This window comes from Anolis sagrei, chromosome X, assembly GCF_037176765.1.
Source record: "Anolis sagrei isolate rAnoSag1 chromosome X, rAnoSag1.mat, whole genome shotgun sequence".
Lineage (NCBI taxonomy): Eukaryota > Metazoa > Chordata > Lepidosauria > Squamata > Dactyloidae > Anolis > Anolis sagrei.
Genome location: NC_090034.1, coordinates 37,516,068 through 37,543,104, shown reverse-complemented (window position 1 = coordinate 37,543,104; position 27,037 = coordinate 37,516,068). Strand labels below are relative to the sequence as shown.

Here is a 27,037-nt window from a genome sequence, read left to right as displayed (position 1 = left end):
TAGACAAAATCCATTCTCCGTAGGTGACTGGGGTCCTCACCTTGTTGTTGTCCGAAGTTGTAACATACTCAAATGGGAGCTTGAATTGAAGCGTTGGTGTCCTGGGCTGAAACTCCTGCTCTACATTGGCAACCAAAGAGAGCTTAGAGCAAAACGACAGGTAAAGTATTATATATCTATATTATTTTCCATGTCTGTTATATCTAAATTTATTGCTCTCCTATTATTATTATTATTATTATTATTATTATTATTAATAATAATAATAATACCCTGCTTTTGCTCTCCACAAGTAGGTTCAAAGTGGCTTACATTCAAAGCAACTCAATACAATTTAAAATCTACAAATATACAAACATTAAAGCAGAATTAAACATAAAACCATGTATCCCCACTTTCCCATCTATTAGAATGATACCCCAACTATCCCACATATTTGTTCTTCCCAGAGAAGGAGTTATCTGAAGAAGTACCTAAATGTTTTCTTCAGGTTTGTCCTTCAATTAGAAAAAGTACTGAAGTGGTGTTTTTATCTATCTTACCTATCTATCTATCTATCTATCTATCTGTGGAATGATGTCCAGGGTGGAAGAAAGAACTCTTGTCTGGTGGAGGCAAGTGTGAACATTGTAATTGGCCAGCTTGATTAGCATTGAATGGCCTTGCAGTTTCAAAGTATGACTGCCTCCTTCCTGGAGGAATCCTTTGTTGGAAGGTGTTAGCTGGCCTTTATTGCTTCCTGTCTGGAATTCCCCTGTTTTTTTAGTGTTGCTCTATATTTACTGTGCTTATTTTAGAGTTTGTTTTAATACTGGTAGCCAGATTTTGTTTTCATGGTTTCCTTCTTTCTGTTTGAATTGTCCACATGCTTGTGGATTTCATTGGCTTTCAAACTCTAGCTTGTGGATTTCATTGGATTTCAATCTCTTAAATCAGGACAGTAAATAAAGAGCAACTCCCAAAAAACAGGAATTCCAGACAGGAAACAATCAGGGCCAGCTAACACCTCCCAACAAAGGACTGCCCTAGGCAGAAAGCAGCCAGGCTTTGAAGCTGCAAGGTCATTCAGTGCTAATCAAACTAGCCAGTTGCAACATTTCCACTTGCCTCCAACAGACAACAGTTCTTTCTCCCACCCTGGACATTCCACAGACATATAAACCCCACTTGCCTAGTTTCCAATAGACTCCTCAACCTCTGAGGATGCCTGCCATAGATGTGGGTGAAACATCAGGGGAGAATGCTTCTGGAACATGTCCAGATGTCTGAAAGACTCACATCAACCCTGTGATAGCGCAGTTAGTGGTGGGAGGGATAGCTTTCACTCCCTCTGCTGTTGTTTACCCCTGTTTTAGATCTTTTTCTTACTCTTCACATTTTCTTTGCTATTATAGGAATGGATGGAACCCAACAATTTTAATGTGTGTATCACTTCTTACAAGCAATTCTTCAAAGGCCACCATGCATTCATGAAGATGCAATGGAAATACCTGGTGGTTGATGAGATGCAGCAGATTAAAAACATGACGGAGAAGCACTGGGAAGCACTTTTCAGTCTCCACAGGTGTGTTGCTCATAGAAGTGTATTTCCCTCTGCCTTCCTCATCAATGTGTTCGTTGTTACTCTCAAGGAATAGCTTAGAAAGTAATTGGTTCTTGTAGTGTAAACAATCTGTCCACAAATGTAGTTTTTGTGAGCCTTGTTTGAGTCAGGAACCTATGACCTAAACAATACTTAGGATTTGCAATACAGAAGAAAGTGAAATATTTGGGTATTACAATGTCAAGAAAAAAAAGTTTTATTTCAGAACAACTGCAATAAAATTGTTAGCAGCCAGTCTAACCAGTTGTATGCCATGCTAAAAAATGTATTTGCAAAGCTTCTCTTTAGAGTTGAATTCTGAAACATTGTCAGGTGGAGTAGGGTATGATGGCAGCCATTTTTTGATACCTTGAGCTCCAAATGTTTCTGTTTGATAGCTGTTCAAAACATCATTTGGAAAAAATCTTAACTGGAGTATCTTTTAAAATCAAGCAGTAGTTCAATAGAATTGAGTGTATACCAAGATCTAATAGAAGACACTAAAGTATTTTTATTTAATAGTTCTCTTTTCCCAGTGCTATGATGCACACTACTGATTTTTTTTGTAGAATTTTGAGTTGCTAACATCTCTCCTTTCACAGCCAACATCACTTGCTCCTCATCGATACACCTTTGCACAATACCTTGATGGAGCTTTGGACCATGGTACACTTCCTGATTCCAGGAATCTCTAAATCTTACCTGGATTTCCCTGTGAAAGCTGCCAATGAGGAAAATCAAGATTACTGTCACAAACTGGTTATCAGATTACACCGAGTAAGTCATCTGGTTTGTGTTTGAATTGCATGTCTCACTTTCTTAGCATCACTTTGTTCAATGCTTTTTATTGATGTTCTCTTTGATTTTCTATGCCATCTTTTCAGATGATCCAGCCCTTTATTTTGCGCAGATCAAAACGAGATGTGGAAAAGCAGTTGACAAAGAAATATGAACATGTGCTCAAATGTCGACTTTCAAATAGACAAAAAATGATGTATGAAGATGTCATATTGCAGCCAGGGTAAGAGATTCAGAATTAAGAGTTTTAAAATCTCTGTGTTTTATTGGTGCTTAAATGTCTTTGCTGATCCACAGCATTGTAGCTAGAGAGAAAGTGAGCTGAATTTGAGATGTCATGCCGTACCTGGTCTATGTATATAATGATATGAATTAGTAGAGTGGCAGGTGGGGCCTCACAGATTTAGATGCTTTCCCATGTGAAAAGCTCCCTCATGTAATGAGTATTTAAAGTTGCATATTTTTAAAAAGAATTGGGACACATATCCCTTGGCCCTCCAGATAGTTTGCATTACCACTCCTGTGTACCTTACCACTGACTGTGCTGGCAAAGGCGGATGGGAGAGGGCTTCCGATTCTTGATTTAGGCTTAATTTTGAGAGACCTTGACAGTAGACTATCATGTACTTTGTGTAAACTGTTCTAAATGTGGGCTGGACAATGCTACTGTTAGGTAGATGGGGTATTGGTTAAGCAGCCAAACCCAAAGGGTGCTCACCAACCTATTCCACTTCTTCATCCTGGAAAAAAGTGACCAGTGGGGTGCCATAAAGAGGGCTCTGTGCTGGGCCTTTCAGGGCTGTTCACCATCTTTAGTAATTTCTCAGGTTGAAGGTTTAGAAGGCAACTTATCAAGTTTGCAGATGACACCAAACTGGGAGATAGACCTAATACTCCAGAAGACAGGATCAGAATTCAAAACGACCTTCACAGATTAGAGAGCTGAATGGCCCAAACTAACAAAATGAATTTCAACAGGGAGAAATGTATACTCTTAGACATTAAAAATGAAATGCACAGATATAGGATGAGTGGCAACTGGCTTGAAACCAGTCCATGGGAAAGGGATCAAGGAGTCTTAATAGATCACAAGGTGAACATGAGCCAGTAATGTGTTGTAGCAGCTAGAAAGGGCAATGCAGTTCTAGGCTGCATCAATATTCCTCACCTGAAATAACCGGTTCTGGGCAAAACAATTCTTGAGAGATAAACTGGAGCGTATCCAGAGGAGGGCAGCTAAAAGGGTAAAAGCTCTAGAAACCATGAATCCTTCTGAGGAGTGGCTTAAATAGCTAGGACTGTTTAGCCTCCAGAAGAGAAGGTGGTGAGGAGGCATGAGAGGACCCATGTTTACATCTTTGAAAGGCTATCATAAATAGAAAGGAGGAAGCTTGTTTTTTGCTGCCATGGGTTTAAATGACAGGAAGGAAGATTCCACCTGAAAATGAGGAAGACCTTCCTTACATAAGCTGGATGGCCATCTGTCAGGAGTGCTTTGATATTTTCCTGAATGGCAGAATGGTGTTGGTCTGGGGTCTTTTCCAACTCTAGGATTATGTGACTCTTGTAGCCACTTTGTGTCCATGGTGAAGTAATTTCTTCACCATGGAGCCTTAATTGATACTCCCAGGGCTCACTATCTCCAGAAGGAACACAAAAGAATAAAGTCTGACTGATAGGTGTTTTCTTTTTCTGCTTATAAGAATGATGCCAGTCACACACTTGTGTGTGTGATACACAGAGACCACAGCAAAAGAGGACAGATTACTTACGTATAAGTAGTACTTTGAAAAGTTACCTGTGCATTTATACAATCCAGCTTTCCTCTTCTTATCAGCACATTGGTGAGAACTTTTTATCTACTCTAAGATGGAGATTTTAACTGAAAAGACAGCAGTATGTGTGTTTGAATGAAGGAAAAAAGTTACTGCTAAAATATCTGTTTTTGAGGTTTCAAACAATATAGGTGCAGACATATATTGGTATATAAATGCAGAGATGGCATCTGGAAAAAATGTATCATCTTTTTCCCCCCATTGGCAGAACCCAAGATGCTCTCAAGAGTGGACACTTTGTTAGTGTCCTCCATGTATTGATGCAGCTGCAAAAGATCTGTAACCATCCTGATCTCATAAGCCCTCGGTTCTCCAGTTCTTCTTATGTTCCAGAGACACTGCAATATAGGACTGCTTCGCTGGTCTTAAAAGCACTTGAACACAACATCTGGAAGGTAAGTGAATGGCTTAAAAGAATGTGAGAATATTTTCGTGTTCTGCTTCTGTTTTGTGAGCTTAATGCACCATATCTCCGTCAAGTAATCTCCTCTTCCTGTGAATTAAGTGTGGGTGTCTCTACCCTACAACTAGTTTTAATTGGAGGGCTCTGCTTACAAAGCGGCATCAGGAGATTGCTGTCATTCTCCTTCAGTGGGTAAAACCACTACAGTTGCATCATATCAACTACAGGAGTAATTCTCATGTGTTGGTCCTCTGAATGAGAGCTTCTGAAACTATGGGTTCTGATTACAGATAGGGTCCACTTAGCTGAACATTGGGGTCGCGAAAGGCTCCCCCCCCCTTGCAGAGTAGGAGCTGTGGCATCAGCTGCTTCTGTTGATACACATCATGTGGCTGCCTCCTGCAGAAATCTGGGGTTTGTAGTTTTGAGAGGGGCCTTCAAAATTCTCAGCTAGAGGACTCCTCGGCCTCCCTAAACTAGAAAGCATGTACTGTGAGGAGAAGATTAAAGAGCTGCGTCTGTTAAGCTGAGAGAAGGCTGAGAGAAGGGGACATAAGAACCATGTTTCTATATTTGAAAGGCTGTCATGAGGAAGAGGGTTTGTTTTCTGCTGTGCTGGAGACAGGGACTCAATAGAGCCATGGGTTCAAATGGCAGGAAAGGAGATTCCACCTAAACTTTAGGAAGAACTTATTGACCATAGGAAGAGCTGTTCAACAGTGGGACTCACTGATGAAATCAATTTAACCACTATATTTGGAATGTTCAACAAAATATTTTTTTCTTCGTGGTCTCTGTGAATGCACACATGTGGAGTGACTGTGTCTTCGCACGCACCAACGGAAACTTCCTCAGTTTAAACTTCTCAAGTTTTGGCGGCAACCCTGCCCAGTCCCCGGCAGGGCATAAAAGGCGCATGCTCCGCAGGTCCTGATTTTCCGCTGTAAGGCTCGCTTTGGAACTTCCTCACTATGTCTACGACTCGCTTTAAACACTGCACGCAGTGTTCCCAAAAGATACCGGATTCTGACAAGCACTCTAAGTGCCTCCTTTGCGTCGGCGAAGCTCATATCGCTGTTTCTTGCCATCATTGCCAAGCGCTGACGGCTGAATCTTGTAAGAATCGAGCTCATCGGTTGAGGTACCTTCTGTACCAACAGACCTTGGCACCATCGGCATCATCCGCCCCACCCTCGACATCAACATCGGCGGACCCGTCTTTGGCGCGCCCGGCTGTAGCATCAACCTCGAATGCCCCAGCTCCTTTGGTACGCTCGACATTGGCGGGAAAGAGACCTTCAAAAAAGACCCACTTGACGATGTTGACAGCGTCAAAATCCTTGAGACAGACAAGACAATCCAAACAGCCATGTATGGTGACGACCGAAACTGTACAGGCTCGACATTTGTCTACCACAAGCTCGGTGGCTTCTGCCCATTTGACGCAGTCCATGAGGTCAGCTGCGGCTACGCCGGCATGTTCTACGGCAACGGTTCTCAGCCTGGGGGTCGTTTGGCAATTTCAGAGGGGTCGTGAGGCCGCCTCCTTAGGCCCCGCCCCCAGCTGAGGGCTCTCCTCGCGCGAATTCTCCCTCGGCTGGGCCACAGTCCCGCCTTCCGGCTAGGCTGCGATCCATCCGAGGGCTCTCCTCGCGCGAAGTCTCCCTTGGCTGGGCCGCGGTCCCGCCTTCCAGTGAGGTTGCAATCCAGCCGAGGGCTCTCCTCGTGCGGAGTCCCCCTCGGCTGGGCCGCGGTCCCGCTTTCCGGCGAGGCCGTGATCCAGCCGAGGGCTCTCCTCGTGCGGAGTCCCCCTCGGCTGGGCCGCGGTCCCGCCTTCCGGCGAGGCCGCAATCCAGCCGAGGGCTCTCCTCACGCGGAGTCTCCCTCAGCTGGGCCGCGGTCCCGCCTTCCGGCGAGGCCGCGATCCAGCCGAGGGCTCTCATCTTGAGGAGTCTCCCTCAGCTGGATCGCGGTCCCGTCTTCCGGCTCTCCTCGCGAGAAGGCTTCCTTGCTGGGCCACATTCGCGCCTTCCAGCAAGGCTGCAACACAGCTGAGGGCTCTCCTCGCGAGAAGGCTTCCTTGCTGGGCCACATTCGTGCCTTCCAGCAAGGCTGCAACACAGCTGAGGGCTCTCCTTGCGAGAAGGCTCCCTTGGCTGGGCCGCAGAGTTAGTCATGGGAGTTCTGTGTGCCAAGGTTTGTTCCAATCCATCGTTTGTGGAGTTCAGAATGCTCTTTGATTTTAGGTGAATTATAAATCCCAGAAACTACAACTCTCAAATATCGAGGTCTGTTTTTCCCAAACTCCACCACATTTGGGTATATTATTTGTGCTAATTCTGGTCCAGATCTATCATTGTTTGAGTCCACAGTGCTCTCTGGATGTAGGTGAACTACAACTCCAAAACTCAAGGTCAGTGCTCACCAAACCCTTCCAGTATTTTCTGTTGGTCATGGGAATTCTGTGTACCAAGTTTGGTTCAATTTCATCGTTGGTGGAGTTCAGAATGCTCTTTGATTGTAGGTGAACTATAAATCCCAGCAACTACAACTTTCAAATGACAAAATAAATCCTCCCCAACCCCACCAGTATTTAAATGCGGGCATATTAGGTATCTGTGCCAAATTTGGTCCAGTGAATGAAAATACACCTGCATATCAGATATTTACATTATGATTCATAACAGTAGCAAAATGACAGTTATGAAGTAGCAACGGAAATAATTTTATGGTTGGGGGTCACTACAACATGAGGAACTGGATTAAGGGGTCACGGCATTAGGAAGGTTGAGAACCACTGTTCTACGGCAATGTGAATTGCATTCAAGCGGGCGCATGAGGGCGCAGAGCGAAGACGGCCTCTCCTGTGGTCCCACCAACTCCGGGAAAGTAGCTTTCGGCATTGGCCTCGTCTCAGCCGTCGGCAAAGAAGGCCATGCCCCAAGGTTGCAATCACATCAAGGTTGTTGATGTGATTGCATTGGAAAGACTGCATCAGCTCTAATTTTTTAGAGATGGTTATCATGTTTTCTATGAGTGAGTAGAGGGTGACATATGTTATGTAACTCAAAAACTAGAAACAGGTACCATTTCTGGAATCAGCAGGTCAAATAGACCCCGAAACACGGCTAACATTTGAGGCACCAAAATGTGTGTCAGCCACTGGCCGGTGTTACTGAATGTTTTCAGTTCTGCGGGTGATCAGCAATGTTTAAAACAAATACTCCTACTTTTATTATTAAACTAGCTTAACCGACGTTGCCTGGGTTATTTGAAAAAGTCATTTTTTATTGTACAAAATGCATAAGGTTGTGGGTGTACTACAATTCATATCATACCAGTTTAACCCCAAAAAACTCCATCAGTACTTAAAGTTTTCTCTAGATGTATCATTGGTCGGATTCAGTGTGCTCTCTGGCTGTAGGGTAAACTACAACTGCCACTATGGTGAGCTAGTCCCCTCAAAACGCTCCAGTAGATTGAGTTAGTCATGGGGGTTCTTTGTGCCAAGTTTGGTCCAGGTCCATCATCGGTGGAGGTCACAGTTTCTCTGATTGTGGGTGAACTGCAAATACCCGAAAGGAAGGTCAGTTCCCCTCAAACCCCTCTAGTAATCAAATTTGGGCGTACCAGGTGTACGTGCCAAGTGTGGTCCAGATCCATCGATGTTTGGGTTAACAGTACTCTCTGGATGTAGGTAAACTACAACTCCCACAAATCAATTTCTTTTCTGTGTGGGGGGCTCTGTGTGCCAAGTTTGGCCCAGTACCATATTTATTGGAGTTCAGAATGCTCATTGATTGCAGGTGAACTGTAAATTCCAGTACCTACAACTAACAAATGTCAAGGCCAGTTCCACCCCAATTCCACCAGTATTCAAATTTTGTCATGGGGTATGCTTGCCAAATTTTGTGCAGATCCATCGTTGTTTACATTCACAGTGCTCTTTGGATGTAGGTGAACTATAATTCCTATAAATCAAGATGAATTTCCCCCAAAGACAGAGTTGAAAAGAGTAGGAAAGGGTTTCAGGGAGAGGCAGTGGGCGGATTCATGCAAATTTCACACCAATGGAGAGTAAGAAATACTGGAATGTCTCTGTGGTGGAGGGAACATGTGAAATCTAGGATGAAATGATTCCTTGGGTGGTGGGCAAAATGGTGTTTGGCGAGACATTGGCAGGGGTTGGGCTACATATTCATGGTGCTCACTATAACCTGAAATGTCGATGGAGGGAGGGCCTTTGGTGGCTCCTCAGCACTATGTGTTGAAGCTGTTTGTGGAAGTGGGAGCTTCTCTGTGGAAGTGGGCCATGTACACACATATTTTCACTTTTATTATATTTGCACTTTTATTAGGTATATAGATAGATAAATATAAATATAGATATAAGGTATATAGATATAGGTATAGGTATATAGATTGCTACTTGTTTGACCTTGTAATCAGCTCTTAGTACATACTTGCAAATAAAAAGGCTATTAATATTAACCTCACTCTTAATCTCTAGGTTGCAGACTTAAGTCTCTTTGATTTGATTGGAATCGAGAATAAGATGACTCGCTATGAGATGCAAGTGCTGCCAAAGCAAAAAGTGACCAGGAAACTTATTGAAGAAATCTATACCTCTCCTCCATCTCCCCCCAGACCGAATCCAGTAAAGCTGAAATCAAGCAGGTATATGGAATATGTAAAAATAATCCGCCCTCCTCTACTTCTGGTGAAGTTCTGCTGCCATATTTGAAGTGGGAGGAATATACTGTGAAAATGCTATTGAAAGTACAGCTGAGCAAATAATTATAATCCAGAATCCTGTCCAGGTTTATCATGAACAAACTGCACAGGGACACAGGCAGATCACATCGCCCCATCACACACACTCCATTGCTGTGTAGCAGTTATTTACTTAGTGTGTCATCTCAATCTTGGGACCTGGTTTATTGCTTTGTTTTCAAGGTAAAAACATGAACCAGGCTGTGTTCTTGGTTTATAAACCCTGGGTTGTTTATGAGTGACTAGCCAAGATCCTTAGTTTGGATAACGTTTACACAGCCTCCGTCTGTCTCTTGGTGCTTTTCAGATTATTTTAATAACGTTATTTTTACTTTCTAAAATGAAACACGTACCATAGATAATCACATGAGTCTAGAAATTTTAATCAAAACATTGACAAAAAAAACCTGAGTTGACTTACCCATAAGTCAATGTGACTACTGTACCTTAAGGCTTATAAAAAAAGGAACCATCTCCTTTTCTGCATCGAGTGACAAAAGCTTAATCCATCAAGGAGAACCTAAAAGAAGCACTCTACTATTTTCACTGTTATATATAATAATAAAACTTTATACCCCGCCACCATCTCTCCAAGGGTACTTGGGGTGGCTTACATGAGGCCAAGCCCAATAATTACAACAAAGCAAATATACAACATAAAAATACAGCAATAAAATATCAAAATAATAATACAAAAAACAATACAGAGTAAACACACAATGCAATATAAAACCACAATAATTGGACACAATGGGCAGGGCCAGTTGCAAAGATTATTACTGTTTATTGCCTTTTTGAATGTCTGAGCAGAGAAATGGCAACAGCAGCCTATGATGACTGGCCATCTATGGCAGCATTAATGCTTTCCCCTCAACTTATCCATGGATCATATAAAAATCCATGATTTTGAACACAAATCCTATCCTCAACTTATACATAAGTATACACAGTGCATGCATTAACACAAAGCTTCTTAAAGTTGGGGTTGCAACCCCAAATGGTGGAATGAACTGTGGGGTTTAATAACAACAACAACAACAAAACAACGTTATTTATAACCCACCCTCTTCTCCTCGAAGGGACTCAGGGCAGCTTACAAAGACAAAAACAAAATAGAAAAAAAATAAAACAATTTGCGAAAATTTTAGTCAAAAAAGGGGATGTTTATGGACACAGAAAGAGGAGAAATTGGGCTTCAGGTTGAGAAAAGGAAAAAGTGGTGTGCGTGAAGAAGGATGGAAAAGGAGGGGAATTGGGTTTTGTTTTCAGTAAATGTTTGATTTTTCCACCTATTATACACCTTATTTTCCTGGAGTCATGTAAAAATTTCCCATTTAGAATGAGGTCACAAGTGGAAAAAGGTTAAGGAGCCCTGCCCAAACACATTTTCTAGAATGTGATGTCACAGGCACACACCTTTTTGAGTGCTAATTGTGTTTTTAAATGATGGTAGCTCTTTCACAGGTTTCACCATCTCTCAAATAATGTGCCACAAAGGAAAATTCTGTGTGTGTGTGTTTTTTTAACATAATGTGTGCATGTGCCTGTTGCGGGAGGTAGTAATGATGCCAATCACTGTTTCAGATTATTCCAACCTGTTCAGTATGGACAAAAACCTGAAGGCAGGACCACATCTTTCCCGAGTGCTCAGGTTCAGCGCACTGCAACTACAACTACGGTTGCTCAACAGGGACAGGTGCGAGGAAGATCCCCTATGACAACAGTATCGGCAAATCAAGGTGAGAAAGGTTTTTCTACTCTGGTCCTTCCCAAATGTGCTCAAATGCCAGTGTTCTGAGCCATTAAAATTTTCTGCTTTCTCTCTCCCAACTCCTCTTACTCTTAAAAAAACCCTGAATAGTCACGTTGAAAATATTGAGTTGGTCCTCAAAATACAAGGCATGGCAGTAAAAAAAAACTGCTTCTCCTAGAACCTGATGTTCTGCTCTTACCAGTATTTATCAGGGCATTGAAAAGTGTTTCCAAACTGGGCATGTGGTAAAGTATGCATACAATTTTCTTTTCTGCCAGTTGACATCTCCATGGCTCTAGTCTACCTAAGGAAAAGCACTTTGTGTTTTTCCTGCAAAAGGGTGGGGTGGGGGTGGGGGGGTGTGGACTAGATGGTCCACGTGATCTCTTCTAACTCTAGGATTCTGCAGTGTGAATCTGCTATATGAATTGCTTGTTATACTGGCATGAACATACAGCATATACAGGCAGTCTCCAAGTTACGAACATGATAGATTCAGTAGTTTTGTTCTTAAGCTGAATTTGTATGTAAGTTGGAACATGTACATTTTAATTGTAAACCTTAGCCAAATACATATAGCTTTAGATAGTACAGGGGTCTAAACTCCTGTGGTGTTTGTGTCTGTGCCCCTTTTCAGAAGATTTCACCTCACTTTCTGTCCCTATGACAATGGGATTTTGAACAAATTGACTTGTTGTGGAAACAAGGATTGGTGAGAAAGCTTCAGTGGGGACACCTTTTCCCATGATAATAAATCTTCCAGGAGTGAATTCACTTCCCTAGGGGTAGATATTTCCTACTTCCTGTGTTCTGAACTAGGAGTCATTTGTAAGTCATGTGTTTGTAACTCGGGGACTGCCTGTAAAATAAAAATGGAGCCTCCCAGAGACAAAGGTGTTAGCTTGACCTAACCACAGCTCTTTCTTGTGGATGTCTTTATGAGACATGTTGCTATGCTACCTCACACTATAACAATTACTGTATATTGAGGCTGTGCTAACTGTTCTAAGGGCAATGAGAGACAACCCATAGTTGTTGTTTTTTTTGAGGAGGGGGGTCCTTTGAAAACTTGTTCTAACCGGAGATATTCCCCATGTTTCATTTTACTTGAGCCTTCTGAAAGTCAATAAAAAACAGATTAACTTTTGCTGGAACCATTTCAATTTGCAACACAGATAGTGGGTTATATGTTTGAATTATTTTCTTTGATAAAACCTTTTTGTGTGAAGAAAGCTGTCAAGTGGGTAGCTGTGGGAACTATGTCATGTCCTTTCTTCAGAAGGTTTCTAATGTGCAGGAAGGATTTGGGCACCAGGTCTCCTTATTCGACTTGTTTCAGGAGGGTTTTATTATATGCCTTTTCTGAATATGCTTTGAAAGGAAATCCCTGAAGACAGCAAGCTTTATTTGTTTTGTCTTAGAGCTGAGATGTGGTTGTGAAGACTCTGGTGTCTACATTTTTCTTTGATTGTCTGTAAAAGGCTTGTTTTGGACAGAGTTCGAAACACTCCCCCCGATATTCACACAAATGGCTTTGCAAACAAACTAATAGTCTCCCAAGCTGTTCTTGCCCACTGCTGCAGTGTCTGTTTTGTTAAATCACACAGAGCAGCTCGCTTCCAAGGCGAGTTTGTGTGTTCGTGTATAATGTGTGTATAACTGCCATTTGTATTTGTGTAATGAGCAAATGAGTCATAATTCATTGAGGATGAAGGTACAACCTCAGTAACACGATCAGTATTTAAACTCCAGTCTGTGAAACAAGAGATTTTCCTTCCTTTACTTAGGCTGAAAGTTTTTGAAAAGTACAACAACTCCAATGCTATAAACCCTTACAAATTGGGATTGACTCTAATATGCTTGCACCACCCAACCTTATTGATTGCAGCCGCCGTCGTATCCTCCTCCGCAGCATCACAGTTTCAGACAACTCAGGCTTCCATCAATGCTCCTCCGAGACAGCATCCGGCAGTGACCTTCACCACAACAACTAGCCCAGCCCATCCTGCAAAACAGCGGGCTCACCCCACTGCCCAGGCGTTGCAAATAGGCCAGGCTCAGCCACAGGCCCCCCCACACACCATTCAACAGAGTGTGCTGCCTCAGAGGCTGGTATTAACCTCTCAGGCTCAGGCACGGTTGCCTAGTAAGTGCCCGTCCCCTCCCCTTTCCAGGTTTTTCCCATCTTTGTATTTTATTTTTATTTTATTTTTAAAAAATTCCCTGAGGTTAAGTTATAGGCACCCTAAACATGTGTACAGAACTATTTGTTGCAGTGGTTTGGTTCTCTCCCTGCTCCCCAACTCCACCCAACCCTTCACTCTTAAGTAGCTTTGCTCACTATTTTACTTTGCTTAATTGACCAAGGAAAACATCCACAAATTGGATGAGAAAACATAGTTGAAAACTGCTGTGGGCATACATTAGTGGTGTCAACTTAATCTCCTAATTGTTGCATGTTTCCTCCACTGGCCAGGCTCCCTTTGGACCCAGAAACCTTTTTTAATGCTCTCCTTTTCCTAATTTGATTCTCTTTCTTTTTGAAAACACTAACCTTATCCTGCTAAGAAGGCTTCTTGACTTTCCTTGGAGGCGAGCTGCAACTTTTGGCAAAGTGGGTAGGGTGGGGATAGAAAGAGTTGGTTTTGCTTTAGAGTGAATGTGCGCTGCCTTACTAGCATGTCTAGAGAATACTGAGCACTGATGTACTAATGTTTTAATCTCTGGGGGAATGAACTGCCTTTGCAAAAGCTAAAAGTTGAGCGCCTTGAATCTCAAAATTTTGGATAGTTTTTCTTTTGAAGGCTAAATTGAAGATCATTGTCTACAGATGCTAAAAACTTGGATTAATATCCCCTTTTTATCAAAAATAATTTTATGGGTGAGTTTTTAGTTTGGTTTTCAGCAATTGTGAGCTACCTGAAGGATGAGGTATACATCCTCTTTAAAGAAACAAACAAACTGGTTTGAAAAGTATGTGTGTACAGAAAATAAACTTGTCACTTTGAAAATCCATTGTAAAATACTTTCAATGGTGTTTGATTGCATCAAATATGCCAGTATTGCTGTAGTTTGGTCCATAACTTAACTGTTTTAATTTTTATTACCTTAAGATCAGAATATACACAAAATAAAAATTAACCCGTTTCTTTAGCTGTATTTAAAAAAAACTGACACATTCACTAGCAATCCTTGTGAACTTCTTGGTATCTCTTGCATTCTCCTGGGTTTTGCTTTTGAAAAGGCAGTGGTGGTCTGACCTTCATGACTCTTTACTCTCCCAAGTGTCACATGAGTTATTTCAGGTTACTCTTGCTGCCTGTAAAAGTGGAAAGGTAACGTCTCTTCCTTCACTTCACCACGCGTTCTACATTTCAAACAATCAAAAGAAAGCAAACATTTAATGCCATCACCAATATCAAAGCAGTACCTGTAGAACTTTTATATGACACTTTCCCCCGCTGCACTGCATATGTTTCTGCATGGGGGCGGCTTCTGCATCAGTCCTACTAACCAAACCAAAAGACAAAACCCCATCTTTGGAAGGCAGCCCCTCCCCTTTAATTGCATTTCTGTCCCCACAGGTGGAGAAGTGGTCAAAATAGCCCAGCTGGCTTCAATTGCTGGAGCACAGGGCAGAATCGCTCAGCCAGAGACTCCTGTGACACTGCAGTTTCAGGGCAACAAATTTACTTTATCTCATAGTCAACTTCGCCAGCTCACTGCAGGACAGCCTCTGCAGCTGCAAGGTACTGTTCAAGCTCATTTCAGAATGAAGTGTTTTTCATCATGTTTTCTAGGGAGAGTTCAGGCCTGGTTTACTCTGGAACACATATTTTGATCTTTTTATTTGTCAAAAGTGTACTTTTGGGACTAAATTCACTTTTCATCTCAGCATTGAGTAGACCAGGACTTCTTAACTGTTTTCCACTCATGACTCCATTCCACCCAATACATTTTTGCTTGACCCAGGTATATAGGTAGATAAAATGGGTATAAAATCAAACATTTACTGATAACAAATGAGTAAATCAGCATTTACAAGGCTTGCTAAACAGGCTAATTTTATTTTTTTGTGTACTACTGAAGCATTTTCTGCAGACTCCACTGTAAACACTGCACCGTGTTGCTAAAAGATCCATGTAAATGGGTGGCCTTCAGAAACCTTTTCCTGTTACAAAATTTTTCATGTCCCAATATTGGGTTCAGGGTGGCCCCTTTTGCTGTCAAGACTCACAGTTTAAGAAGCAGTGGTGTCCAACTACAATCCCCCACTGAAATGAGGATTGAAGTTGAATGCATCTTCACACCTATTTATTAGTTCTTGTTCTAATTTGCTACTATAATAATAGTAGTAGTAGTAGTAGTAGTAGTAGTAGTAATAGTAATAATAACAATAATTGAGTATCGTGGTTTGTATAAGATGCAGGTCCTGACCTTTAAAACTTTATATGGCAGGGTCCATTGTATCTTAGAGACCGTCTCTCCTTCTACCATCATCGGAGGTCGCCAAATATTAATTTTAATATTTGTATGTATGTGTTTTATCCTGTATAATTTCTGCTATGTAAATCGCCTGGAGCATCTCGGATGGAGGGCGATTAATAAGAAATTAAAGGTGATGATGATGATGAATAATACTTGATTTATATTCTGCCCTCTCTCCCCAAGGGAACTTAGGGTGGATCCAGACATACAAAGGCAAACATTCAGTGCCACCATAGAACTGACAAGTACCAATATAATAATCCCAGAAAAACCCCACATGTGAAATCAACATTAGAACTTAATATCACTAAATTAAACAAAACGTAATCTAACAAAATTATATAATGACATAAAATCTGAACATAAAGTATCCACATTGATTTACAAAAGCCAACTAAAGTTCACAAATTTATGTGGGTTGGTTGTGTGGCCAATGATGGTAACTGGGCTAACATGGACTAGCAAAGCCCGGATACAATAATAGTTCTCAACTAGAGGTCCGGTAGTGGTCTCTCATCGTCTAATCTTCCTCCTCTCTATATGCTAGTGAGCAAAAGTAAGTCTTCAGTTGTTTTTTGAAGGAAAGAAGGGAGGGGCCTAGCTTTATTTATTTAGGGAGGGAGTTCCAGAGTTGGGGGCGAGCATGGAGAAGGCCCTCTCTCTTGTTCCCACCAGCTGTACTTGAGATGGGGGTGGAACCGGACTGGAACTTCATAGTCCCTAACTGTTGACTGTACTGGCTAGGGCTGATTGAAATTGCAACCCTACAAGTTCTAAGAGGTCCAAGTAAACCATGCAGATTTCAAAGACCAATTTTCTACCCTCCCAAGCTTGTAGTAAAACTATGAGAAAGCCACCGTGGTATCATGTTTTGAGTGTTGGGCTACAGCTCTGGAGACCCGAGTTTGAATATCCACTCATCCAGCCACGACAAGCCACACTCCTTCAGCTTCAAAGGAAAACACAGCCACCTCCCTTCCCACCAACAAATCTTGTCAAGAAAATGCTGTCATAGGATCTCCATATGTCGGAAATGACTTGAAGGCACACGATAACAAGCGAGACTGGCTATTTCAGAAGGAAGGCTAGTGCCTTGTTTTCAAGAATATTTCAAGGCTTGCTTTTAACAATTCGTTTCATAGGAACTTAGCACTGTTCTGAGCAAGGTTGTGGTTACTCTTTTCCCCCTAAGCTGAAGGGGAAAAGATGTCCTTCATGGAAGAAAGTCTTTACTTTTAAGAGTACTGAATTGAAAAAAATATTGCAGAGCAGTCTTGCGGATTGTATATTTAATAGTAGGGAAATGGCATTTTGGAAGGTAGGGTACAAAGATCATTCTTTTATCATTGCTATGATGTTTTCTGCTTTGTCTAAGGTATAAGAAGGAAAATGAACTAGGTCAGGCCTCTTCACTCTGTAGCCCTCCAGCTGTTTAAGCCTCCATCCCCCAGAAGCCCTTGCCAGCTTGTTCAATGGTTGGGAATTCTGGGAGCTAAACCAGAATACCTGGAGGACTGCAGGTTGAAGAGGCCTAGTTTAGCTTAAGATGAGGCTTTGTTTATTATTTTGGATTACCATTGTTATATTTGTATGTAAATTACTATAAATTGTACATGGCAGCACTAGTGTTTTGGGCTGTGTGCTGATTTCTCCTTCAAGTTTATGACTTCCTCCTCTGTGATTTGTACAAACCAGGCAGTGTCCTGCAGATTGTTTCAGCTCCTGGGCAACAATACTTACGGCCTCAGGGCCCAGTGGTCATGCAGACAATGTCTCCAACTGGGACAGTTCAAAATGCTCTGAACACTTTAGGAAATCAGCACCCGGCCACCTTGCCAGCTTCTGCAATTACACAACAAGGTAAGGGATTTTCCATATATGTCTGACCTGCAGAGCACTTTAAAGGAGCAGGCCTGAGTTTATATGCCCTCTTTTGCTGTTCTGGGAGTCTCTCTTTTCCCTGTCCTGACTACAGAGTATAAGGCAAAACTGTTTCTGTGAGAGTCACTCTCATTGATTCATAAAAATAGAAGGCACCAAAGGATCTATTCTAGGATTTCCAAATTAAAGCATTCTCATATCTCAGTTTAAGGACTTCCAACAAAGGAAAGTCCAGTACCATGGGAGGCATCCCATTCTACAGTGGAGCAGCTTTTACCATCATGAATTTTCTCCTCTCGTTGGGGTGGAAACTTTTTTCTTGCATTTTCAATGCATGACATTTGTTTTATCACTTTCCACTCAGCCCAAGCTCTACCTTGCATTCATAGGATATAGGTCATTTTGTCCAAGTGCTAGGAGCCATAAAGCCATTTCTGGCATTTGCTGATTCTGCACAAAATATTTCATGTGACCATTGGGGTGTAAATGGAAGTGGGCATTTCTGATATTCTTTTACAGATTCTGGCCAGGAAGCCCCCTAAAACAGCACTTTATCGAAAACAAAACAAAAACCTTACTGTTTTGTATACAGCAGTGGTCCGCAAGAACTCAAATATGGTCTGCGGCCTCATGGTTACTACATCATTGCAACGAGCTCAAATCGTGGTTGTGGGACCAGGCATTTGGACAGCAGGCTTAGCAGCAATCACAGTTGATGTATGTGGACTGATAATGGACAGGCTTTGGACTAAGTCCCTGAATATTGAATCAAATTTGGATGCGGCCATATTATTGTTAATAATGTTTTAACTGCCTATTTATCTTTAATGTTTTGACCAATGCTTTAATTGTGTTTTATTTATGTTGTGTGATGGCATCGAATTGTTGCCGGTGTAAGCTACCCTGAGTTCCCCCTCGGGGGTTGAGAAGGATGGGGTAAAATAAATAAATAATAAACGAGAGCAACTGGTCTCGCAAAACCCTCTTATAGTGCCAAGGCTTATTAAATATGGTTTTCTGTGAACGAGCAGATAGCGACTATGGGATCGCATATATTCTGTATCAGAAACTAGAGCAGATGTGGTCTATCCAATGCAATTTTCTGAATCACCGGGACTGTGGCGCAGCTGGCTGGGAGTCAGCTGCATTAAGATCACTACTGACCAAAAGATCATGAGTTCGAAGCCAGCCCGGGTCGGAGTGAGCTCCCAACCAAAATTGTGTAGCTTGTTGTCGACCTTTGCAGCCCGAAAGACAGTTGCATCTGTCAAGTAGGAAATTTAGATACCACTTATGTGGGGAGGCTAATTTAACTGATTTACGAGGCCATAAAAATCTCCAGAAAGTAGGGCTGGGTAACCACGGAAAAAATTGTTTCTAAACTTGATTCGTTTTTAGGGAGGTTTTGCGTTTCGTTTTTTAAAAGAATTCCGATTTTTTTCTTTAAAAAAGTTTGAAATATACGAAATTTCGTAAATTACGAAACAATTACGAATCGATTCGTTAATGGCGGACGCGATTGCGCAATACGCTAAAAAACCCTCCAAATGGGACAGGGGGAACTTCTGAAGCTTCCCTCTCCCTCTGTTGTTGACTGTTGGTGTGATAATTTATTTTTTTATCACTGATAAAACAAACAACAACTATAAAACTTGCACCAGACATACGGAAATAATAACGAAACAATTTCGAAACGATTTTGAACCAATTACGAAACAATTACGAAATAAATTGAAAAATTCATTTTGATTTTTAGTTGCTCCTGCATGGCTCAATATCAGATCGTAAGCTAATTTAAATACGAATCAATAACGAATTACGAAATTAACGAACGAAACCGCCCAGCCCTACCAGAAAGTATGCAAAGAATGAGGAAATTACTTCATCAGTGTCACAAATGGACGGTGAAGCGACAGCTTCCCTGGTGGCCAGAAGCTGAATGTTAAATAGCCTCTGAGTGTCTGTCTATATATGTTGTGTGTCTATGGCATTGAATGTTTGCCATGTATGTGTACATTGTAATTCGCCCAGAGTCCCCTGCGGGGTAAGAAAGGCGGAATACAAATACTATAAATAAATAAATAAATAAATAAATAGGCACACAAAATAACCAAACCGAATCTAAAGTTGACCAAAAACTGATTTGTAACCTTTTTGGTACTAATGTTGGGAAACACTGGTATACAGTTACCCAAATGTTAAAAACTAAAGAGCACTGACTGCTATGCAAATAAAATAAAATAAGAAAGAATTGTCCCTCTCCCTGTATCCATGAATTTTCCATCCATGGATCCAAAGGGCCCTTTGAAGGTTAATGGGACCCTCCATGAAAATGGTTTGGCATCCCTGCTCTAACCCCACAATCCTTGAGTGACACTTTGACATCCCCTCTTTGGCGAAGAAATCAAACTGTCAAAGTTGCTAGCCAAAAACCCAATAGAAAGCCAGAGGTGGGATAGGTCACTCTGCCTTTTCCTTCCCATCTTGCTTTTTTTATGGTGACTATGAGACCTCCCCTCCTTGCCCCCCTGGCATTGAAGCCAAGCAGACTGGCAGAGGAGGCTGCATCACTTTTCCATCAGCCTGAATGTAGTTCCTTCTCATGTTCTGAACTACGCAAATAGGCAAACACAAGACTATCCTGGGAAAATCCCGGTTACATTTTTCTGGGGTTGGGCAAATTGTATTTTGTTGGAGAGGCCTCTCATGCATAAATGTGCAGCAATGTCAAAAGAACATTATTATTATTATTATTATTATTATTATTATTATTATTATTATTATTATTTGATATGCATAAACTCTTGGTTTATTTTTAAGCGTGTGTTCCAGGTCGAGCAATGGCTGCTAATTTAGCATCGGGGGACGCAGGTTCAGTTTTAAAACCTGGCCTTATACATGGAGGACACTCACAGGTATTCACATCGTTATGAACTTAAGGATCAGTTTAAATGAGCAGATTTTCCTTAAAACATATTTCATTTTCTCTCCCTAGCGTAGCAGTATTGACATCCTTCTAAATTTGTACTTTTATATATGAAAAAATGTTGCAAAACTATGTTGTTATTTTGTATACAGTATAAATAAAATTTGAAATCGATTCCACTAGTTATGAAGGAAAGGGAGATTATAGCAAACTTGGAAAGTTATGTAGAGCTGATGTGATCTATCCAATGCAATTTTATGAATCAGCACCCCAAATAACCAAACCGAATCTAAAGTTGACCAAAAAAGGATTCATAACCCTTTTGGTATCAATGTTGGAGAGTGGTCCCTGATCAAAGTGGTCCCTGGTTAAAAAAAACAACACAAAACCACTGTTTTAAAGGAATCTGAACAATTTATAATATTCATAAAGAAGAAGTGAATTGTTAAAATGAATTGTTAAAATGTTGGCATGATTTGAGATTGAAAAAAATAAGGTAATAGGATAGAATGAAGGACCTATCTAAATTTATTGATGGGGTTACAACATTTTTCTCACTTTGTGTCTTTGATTTTGAAAGTCTATTTTAATCTTTTTTATTATTGTTTTGCAATTGGGGGGGGGGTGTTAGCTTAAACTGATGTATATAAGTCAGAGAAGGGAAATTATTGTCTTTATGAATTTTATGACAATACTTATACTGTTGAAGAAAATAAACAAATAAATATATAGATGTTTAAAAAGGATTGTGATAGTTGCAGCAAGGGACATCTAGAGGTCTCATGGCTCCTGTCCCCAGTGTGGCTGCATGAATCAGCCCTAATTTCTTGTGTGTTATGCAAGAAAAGCAGTCCCGTTGGATGATATCCTTGGAATTGCATGTCTAGCCCAATCCTACACATGTTTTCTTAGAAATAATCTTTACTGAATTTGGTGGAATTCCCAGGTACATAGGTTTAAGATTGCAGCCAAGTGAAAAGCTTGTAGCTGTTTCCATTGTTGTAATAAAGAATTAACATCTTTCTTGTACTATGGCAAAGGAGTCATATGAAGAAAAAAACAGACTTCTAAAGGAGCGCCTGGACAGGATCTTTTTTTGCAACGAGCGCCGTTGTTCCCAAGCTCCAGTTTATGGTGCAGATCTCCTTAGACTTTGTTCTTTGGTGGGTGACAGGAAGAGTCACCCTCGGTCTTCCACGACATCTAGCAAATGGAGATGGGCAGGCTTTGCCAATTGTTGCCTCTTACATAATTCCTCCCAGGACCATAGCGATCCTCTGCAAAGACTAATGTGGATCCTGAAGCAGCAGCAGGACTCTCTGCGAGATGCTGTTAATAGGTGATTTGTAACTTATGCTTATATATTGAAAGTTAACTTGACTAATGGACTTTCAAGGTATCCCCCCTCTTGATTCTGGTATAGGGGGATGGTCTGTATGTTTCAATAGAACGCATGGAAGTGAGAAGTGTTAGAGTGGGTTTCCCAGGTAGTGGTCAGTGACAATCAGTTTTAGTTGTATGCTACTTGCCATGCATTGGTTGGAATGGGTGACCAGGACTCTTTCTTTGATACTCCCTGCTTTATTCCACAGTTATGGAACTCATCCCCATCCATTTGCTCATCATAAAAAACAGCCTCATGCAGAAGTGAAGAACCACAGACCCCAAGACCTCAAAATGGACATGGCTTCATACCCATAACATTACTAGTTTGCTTTGCAGTAGTCTTTCTCTTCTGAAAGGTTGAAATATTTCCCCTAAGACAGTGGTTCTCAACCTGTGGGTCCCCAGATGTTTTGGCCTTCAACTCCCAGAAACCCTAACAGCTGGTAAACTGGCTGGGATTTCTGGGAGTTGTAGGCCAAAACACCTGGGGACCCACAGGTTGAGAACCACTGCCCTAAGAGTTCATTATTTACAGTAAGAGCTTTAAGTATTAAAAATATTTTGATATTTTAGGGCCAACTTTTTATCCCATCCACTGGTTCTGTGGCTTACTGGGTTGCTATATAACAACTACTTTATGTGCTTGATTCTAATGCTCACCTTTTTTGAGCTTCCCAGAATTAGGGTGCACATTAGATTCTTGTAATATAGTAAAACATTTTGGGGGTCAGGGTTTTGAAAACAGGTGTGCATTAGATTCAATGGCGCATTAGACTTGAGTAAATAGGGTTAATTAGTCTTAAGTAACTGCAACATTCTTGTTTGATTTCACAGAGTACTCTGCGTTCTACCAGCTGCTGTGGCTGCTCCTCCATCTTTGCATGTGGCAAAGATTCCTCCGTTGTATAACCATAAAATGAAACAACTCAGACACCATTTGAGAGAAAAGGCAGCTCCCTTCTTGCACCAGCTGCACCAGTTCATCACTCCACAGTTTCTTCAGTTTCCTGACCTCCGATTAGTGCAGTATGATGCAGGTAGAGAAATATATTTTTAATCTTAATGTGGAATTATGTGCAATTGATCACTGAATGGCCTTAGATCTTGAACTCTAGATGGAATGTTTTTAACCTTTAAATGTATTTTATTTCTACCTCGTGGTCTCTGTGAAATTGCACATATGGTAATAATTCTCATGCATGCGTAGCAGCTCGGACCCTATAATAATCTCTCTATACCTTTAAGGCTATGGCCCCACCTGTCCTCCCCATAGTACATATAGGACACAGGTGTGGCTGTAGTACCAGTTCCTTTTTTCGCCTGTGCAAGCAGCAGCGTTAGGAACCCTCTCTCTATTCCATTCATATATTCTGGTTTTGACTTGGTTTGTTTTACTACTCTTTGAATTTACCTCAACTTGGATTTTTTGGACTTTGACTTTGAACTGTTTGACCACCCTTGTTTGCTGCCTGCCTCGACCTAGGACTGTGTTTGACCATTTTCAGGCCAGTATGTCTGTAGCACTTTCTAAAAAGTGCACTGCTTTTGGGGGGAAGTTTCCTGCTTCTGACGAGCACACTCTGTGGCTTTTGTGTTTGGGGGAAGCTCATAATGCTCAAACTTGTGTTGTTTGTCAAACCCTTACCCCCCAAACTAGAAGAAGCCGACAGGCACATTTAAACAACTTACTTTATGAGAAGCTGCTTCTCCCTGCTGCCTCCCCACACCAAGCGGCTTCAGAACCGCTGCCGGCAGCTGTGCCTTCCTCCTCCACACCTCCAGCGCGCTCTGTTTCCCTGGCAATGCTGAAATGCCGCCGTTCTAAATCCCCTCGTGGAACTTCGCCGGGGAAGGCTTCCGAAGCTGCCGCTAGTGTACTTGCTCCACATCCGGAAGGACAATGGTAGAGCCAAGAGCCTTCACCGGAAGTGCAGCCTTCCACTTCCGCCGAAGCGGCGCACGCACTCTGGAGAGCCGCGCAAGACAAGCGCACGGGGGTGGCCTTGCTCCCCTTAGAGGATGCAGCCCCCCCCCTACACCAATGCTCCCTGTCTCTGCCCTGCCCTCCTCAAGGGTAGCAGTGGAGAAGCATGGGGCCAGAAGCGTGGAGCCTGCCTCTGGCAACATTGCCTCCACAGCCCCAGGAGGAGCGACGGGACCATTCTCCTCCTCCATCAGCCCTTCCATCAGGGCCTTGGCTGAGATCCAGGTCAGGCTCCTCTGGAGCATTTTCCTGTTCTCCTTACTCCCAGAGCCCATCTGTGTACTTGCTTCCATATGACTACAACACTCCACCACAATCTCATCACCAGATGGATCTGCCTGTGCATGATCAATCTCATCATGCCTATAGACGTATCCAGCCGTTATTTTCTGAATACATCCACTATTCTCCTGGTGGCAGAGTGTATTATGTTGGCCCTCCATGTTAACCAATTCATGAACGCCAAGCATCGGCACCAGCCTCTGCCTGCTGCAGCAGCCCTGGCACCACCCCCGGTGGCAACAGCTGCTTCATCAGACCATGACTCTGATGATAAGTTGGCCTCCTTGCAGGCCACTCCCAAGCCTCAAACCTTTTCTGAGGATGCAGAGCCAGCCACGAAGGAAGACACATCTTCTTTTTCTGCTCTAATGACTCGATTGACAAGAGCCTTAGATATGCCAACTCCAAAGGTCCCAGATGTGGTGTAAGATCCACCCTTCTCTTCAGAGCAGCAGGATGAGGATGTGCTTCCAGCGTCAGCTTTGCCTTCACTTCCTTACCTGATTAAATTGGCCAGAATACCTGACCTTCCACCAGCTACAGTGCCTCCTGTGTTCAGACACTATGTCGCCATGTATCATATCGATCTTGCTCAGGTACAATGGGTGGCGAGGCTACCTAAACCGAATTCTGTGGTGGTTGATGTATACCATGGCAAGAATTCAAAGAAAACCCTCACCACGCCACCGGATAAGGATGGCAGGAGAATGGAGGCCTTTGGCAAGATGGTCCACACAGGAAGAGGCTTTGTGGCACGCCTTGCTCATTATGGAGCATACATGGCTTGTTATTAACATTTCTTGTGGACAAAGTTGAAGCCTTACCTGGAACTTATCCCTCCAGACCAGCAAAGCCTGCCTAGAGCATACCAGCAAGAGGCCCTGCTCTTAGCCAAGGCACAAAAGGACATGGCCAAACATACAGCAGAGACAACTTTGAGATTTTTTGCGATGGCTACTGCAATGCGCAGACATGCCTGGTTGAGAACATCGTCCCTTTCTGATGCAGGCAAGGAACTGCCTTGTCGTGATGATACTTTGTTTAATCCGGATACAGATTCCAACCTCAAAGAGAAGCAAGAGGTGCGGCAAGCAGCCAACAAGTATGGCTTTACAACACCATCCTCTTCTTAGTCAAAGCCGCGATGGCAGCCACCTCCTGCTACCACTCGTCACTCCTACACAGAACAGCAGTCCTTCGCGCGAGCATGTTCTCCATCAACAAACAGGCAGTCCCAATCAGGGAAGTCTCGGCAGACTGGTAAGGGGAAGCCTCTGTCCAAGCCGAGATGCCGGTTTTGAAAGCTCATTGTCTTCCTCTTCTTTGAGCACAACCTCTGTCCGCGTGGTGCCTCAGTCTTTGGGTAACCCTTCAACTTCTTCGTCCTGCACTGCTCCCATACAACCACCCCCTGTGGTTTATTTTGGGGAACGACTAGCACCGTTCCTTCCAAAGTGGCGCTCCATTACAACGGACGCATGGGTCCTGGATGTAGTCCGCAGGGGCTACGCCATTGAATTTAAGTCCACCCCAGGGGTGGGCCGTGTCCGTACCACTCCTATATCTGAGGTCTTGTTGGAGGAAGTGCGTACCTTGTTGGAAAAGGGAGCCATTGTGCCCCTCCATCCAACTTTTTTTCCTCAGGCATATTTTTCAAGGTACTTCCTTGTCTCCAAGAAGGACAGTGGCCAGCACCCTATTTTGGACCTGAGAGGCCTCAACAGGTGCATCCGTGCACACAGCTTTCGCATGGTCACACTTTTCATACTTCTCCCTCTTCTCTCTCGGGGAGCCTGGTTTACGACAATAGATCTCAAAGATGCTTATTTTCACATCGCCATTGCATCCGAACACCATTGTTATCTGGCATTCATGATAGGCCAGGATGTTTTTTGCTTCCGGGTTCTTCCCGTCGGCATTTCAACTGTACCACAGGCATTTACTAAGTGTATGGCGGTGGCGGCGGCACATCTTCACCTCCAGGGCATCACCGTGTTCCCCTATATTGACGACTGGCTTTTGGTCGCCCAAATCCGAGAAGATTTTCTCTGGTACATAGATACTACGTTATCTCTCTTGCAGGACCAGGGCCTTGTTGTCACTTAGCGCATCCGTTACATTGGCGCCATCCTGGACTCCACAGTTTCATGAGCATTCCTGCCAGAGGATCGTTACCAAGTTCTGCAGTCTCTGATTCTTCACACCTTGTACAAACGCAAGGTGCCAGCCAGCCATATCCAGTCGCTCCTCGGTCACATGACCTCCATGACAGAAGTGACCCCACTGGCACGTCTTTGGCTGTGACTACTGCAGTCTTCGTTTCTTCACATCTTTCATCCTCTTCGTCACAGCCCTCGCAGAATCCTCACTGTCCCTACAAGCGTCCGGAGCTCCTTTCGATGGTGGCTGTGCCATGCCAATGTCTGCTGCGGCATGCCATTCTGTCCCCGGCAGCCAACTGTGCATGTTACGACAGATGCCTCTGTGCAGGGCTGGGGTGCCCATTTGGGAGACCTTGTGGCTCAAGGCCGATGGTCCCAGCAAGAAGCCACGAACCATATAAATATTTTGGAGCTACTTGGTGTCTTCAAGGCACTCAAGTCCTTCGAGTCTTCCCTACAAGGACAAGTTGTCCGGCTCCTCACAGTCAACACCACCGTGGGCTGGTACATGAACAAGCAAGGCGGCATCCACTCCTGTTCACTGCTTCGGCTCATGTTGGCCATATGGGACTGGTGCGTTCTCAGTAACATCCACCTCACTGCCATTTATCTGCCGGGAGAGGACAACACCCTAGTCGACCAACTCAGCAGGCAGTTGCCAACGACGCACGACTAGTAGCTGCACCTCGACGAGACTGCCGCTCTCTTCCGTAGGTGGGGCTGGCCCACCATCAATGTCTTTGGATCACCACAAAACGTGAAATGTGGCCTGTATTGTGCCAGA

General features: G+C 42.9%; 1 protein-coding gene across 12 annotated transcripts in view; it reads left to right on the top strand.

The window, feature by feature from the left end:
• The window catches only part of EP400 (E1A binding protein p400), a 110,566-nt gene that overhangs the window by 37,933 nt on the left and 45,596 nt on the right, over positions 1-27,037 (top strand). For 11 of the 12 annotated variants that reach the window (XM_060785659.2, XM_060785663.2, XM_060785653.2 and 8 more), the window contains 13 exons: positions 24-160; positions 1,395-1,564; positions 2,185-2,359; positions 2,467-2,603; positions 4,424-4,610; positions 9,129-9,295; positions 10,976-11,130; positions 13,033-13,290; positions 14,729-14,893; positions 17,328-17,492; positions 20,334-20,428; positions 21,480-21,778; positions 22,660-22,862. In XM_060785659.2, the coding sequence (XP_060641642.2) occupies positions 24-160; positions 1,395-1,564; positions 2,185-2,359; positions 2,467-2,603; positions 4,424-4,610; positions 9,129-9,295; positions 10,976-11,130; positions 13,033-13,290; positions 14,729-14,893; positions 17,328-17,492; positions 20,334-20,428; positions 21,480-21,778; positions 22,660-22,862 (2,313 nt within the window). The remainder of the gene's footprint in view (positions 1-23; positions 161-1,394; positions 1,565-2,184; positions 2,360-2,466; positions 2,604-4,423; positions 4,611-9,128; positions 9,296-10,975; positions 11,131-13,032; positions 13,291-14,728; positions 14,894-17,327; positions 17,493-20,333; positions 20,429-21,479; positions 21,779-22,659; positions 22,863-27,037) is intronic. The other variant, XM_060785661.2, reaches the window with a different exon arrangement.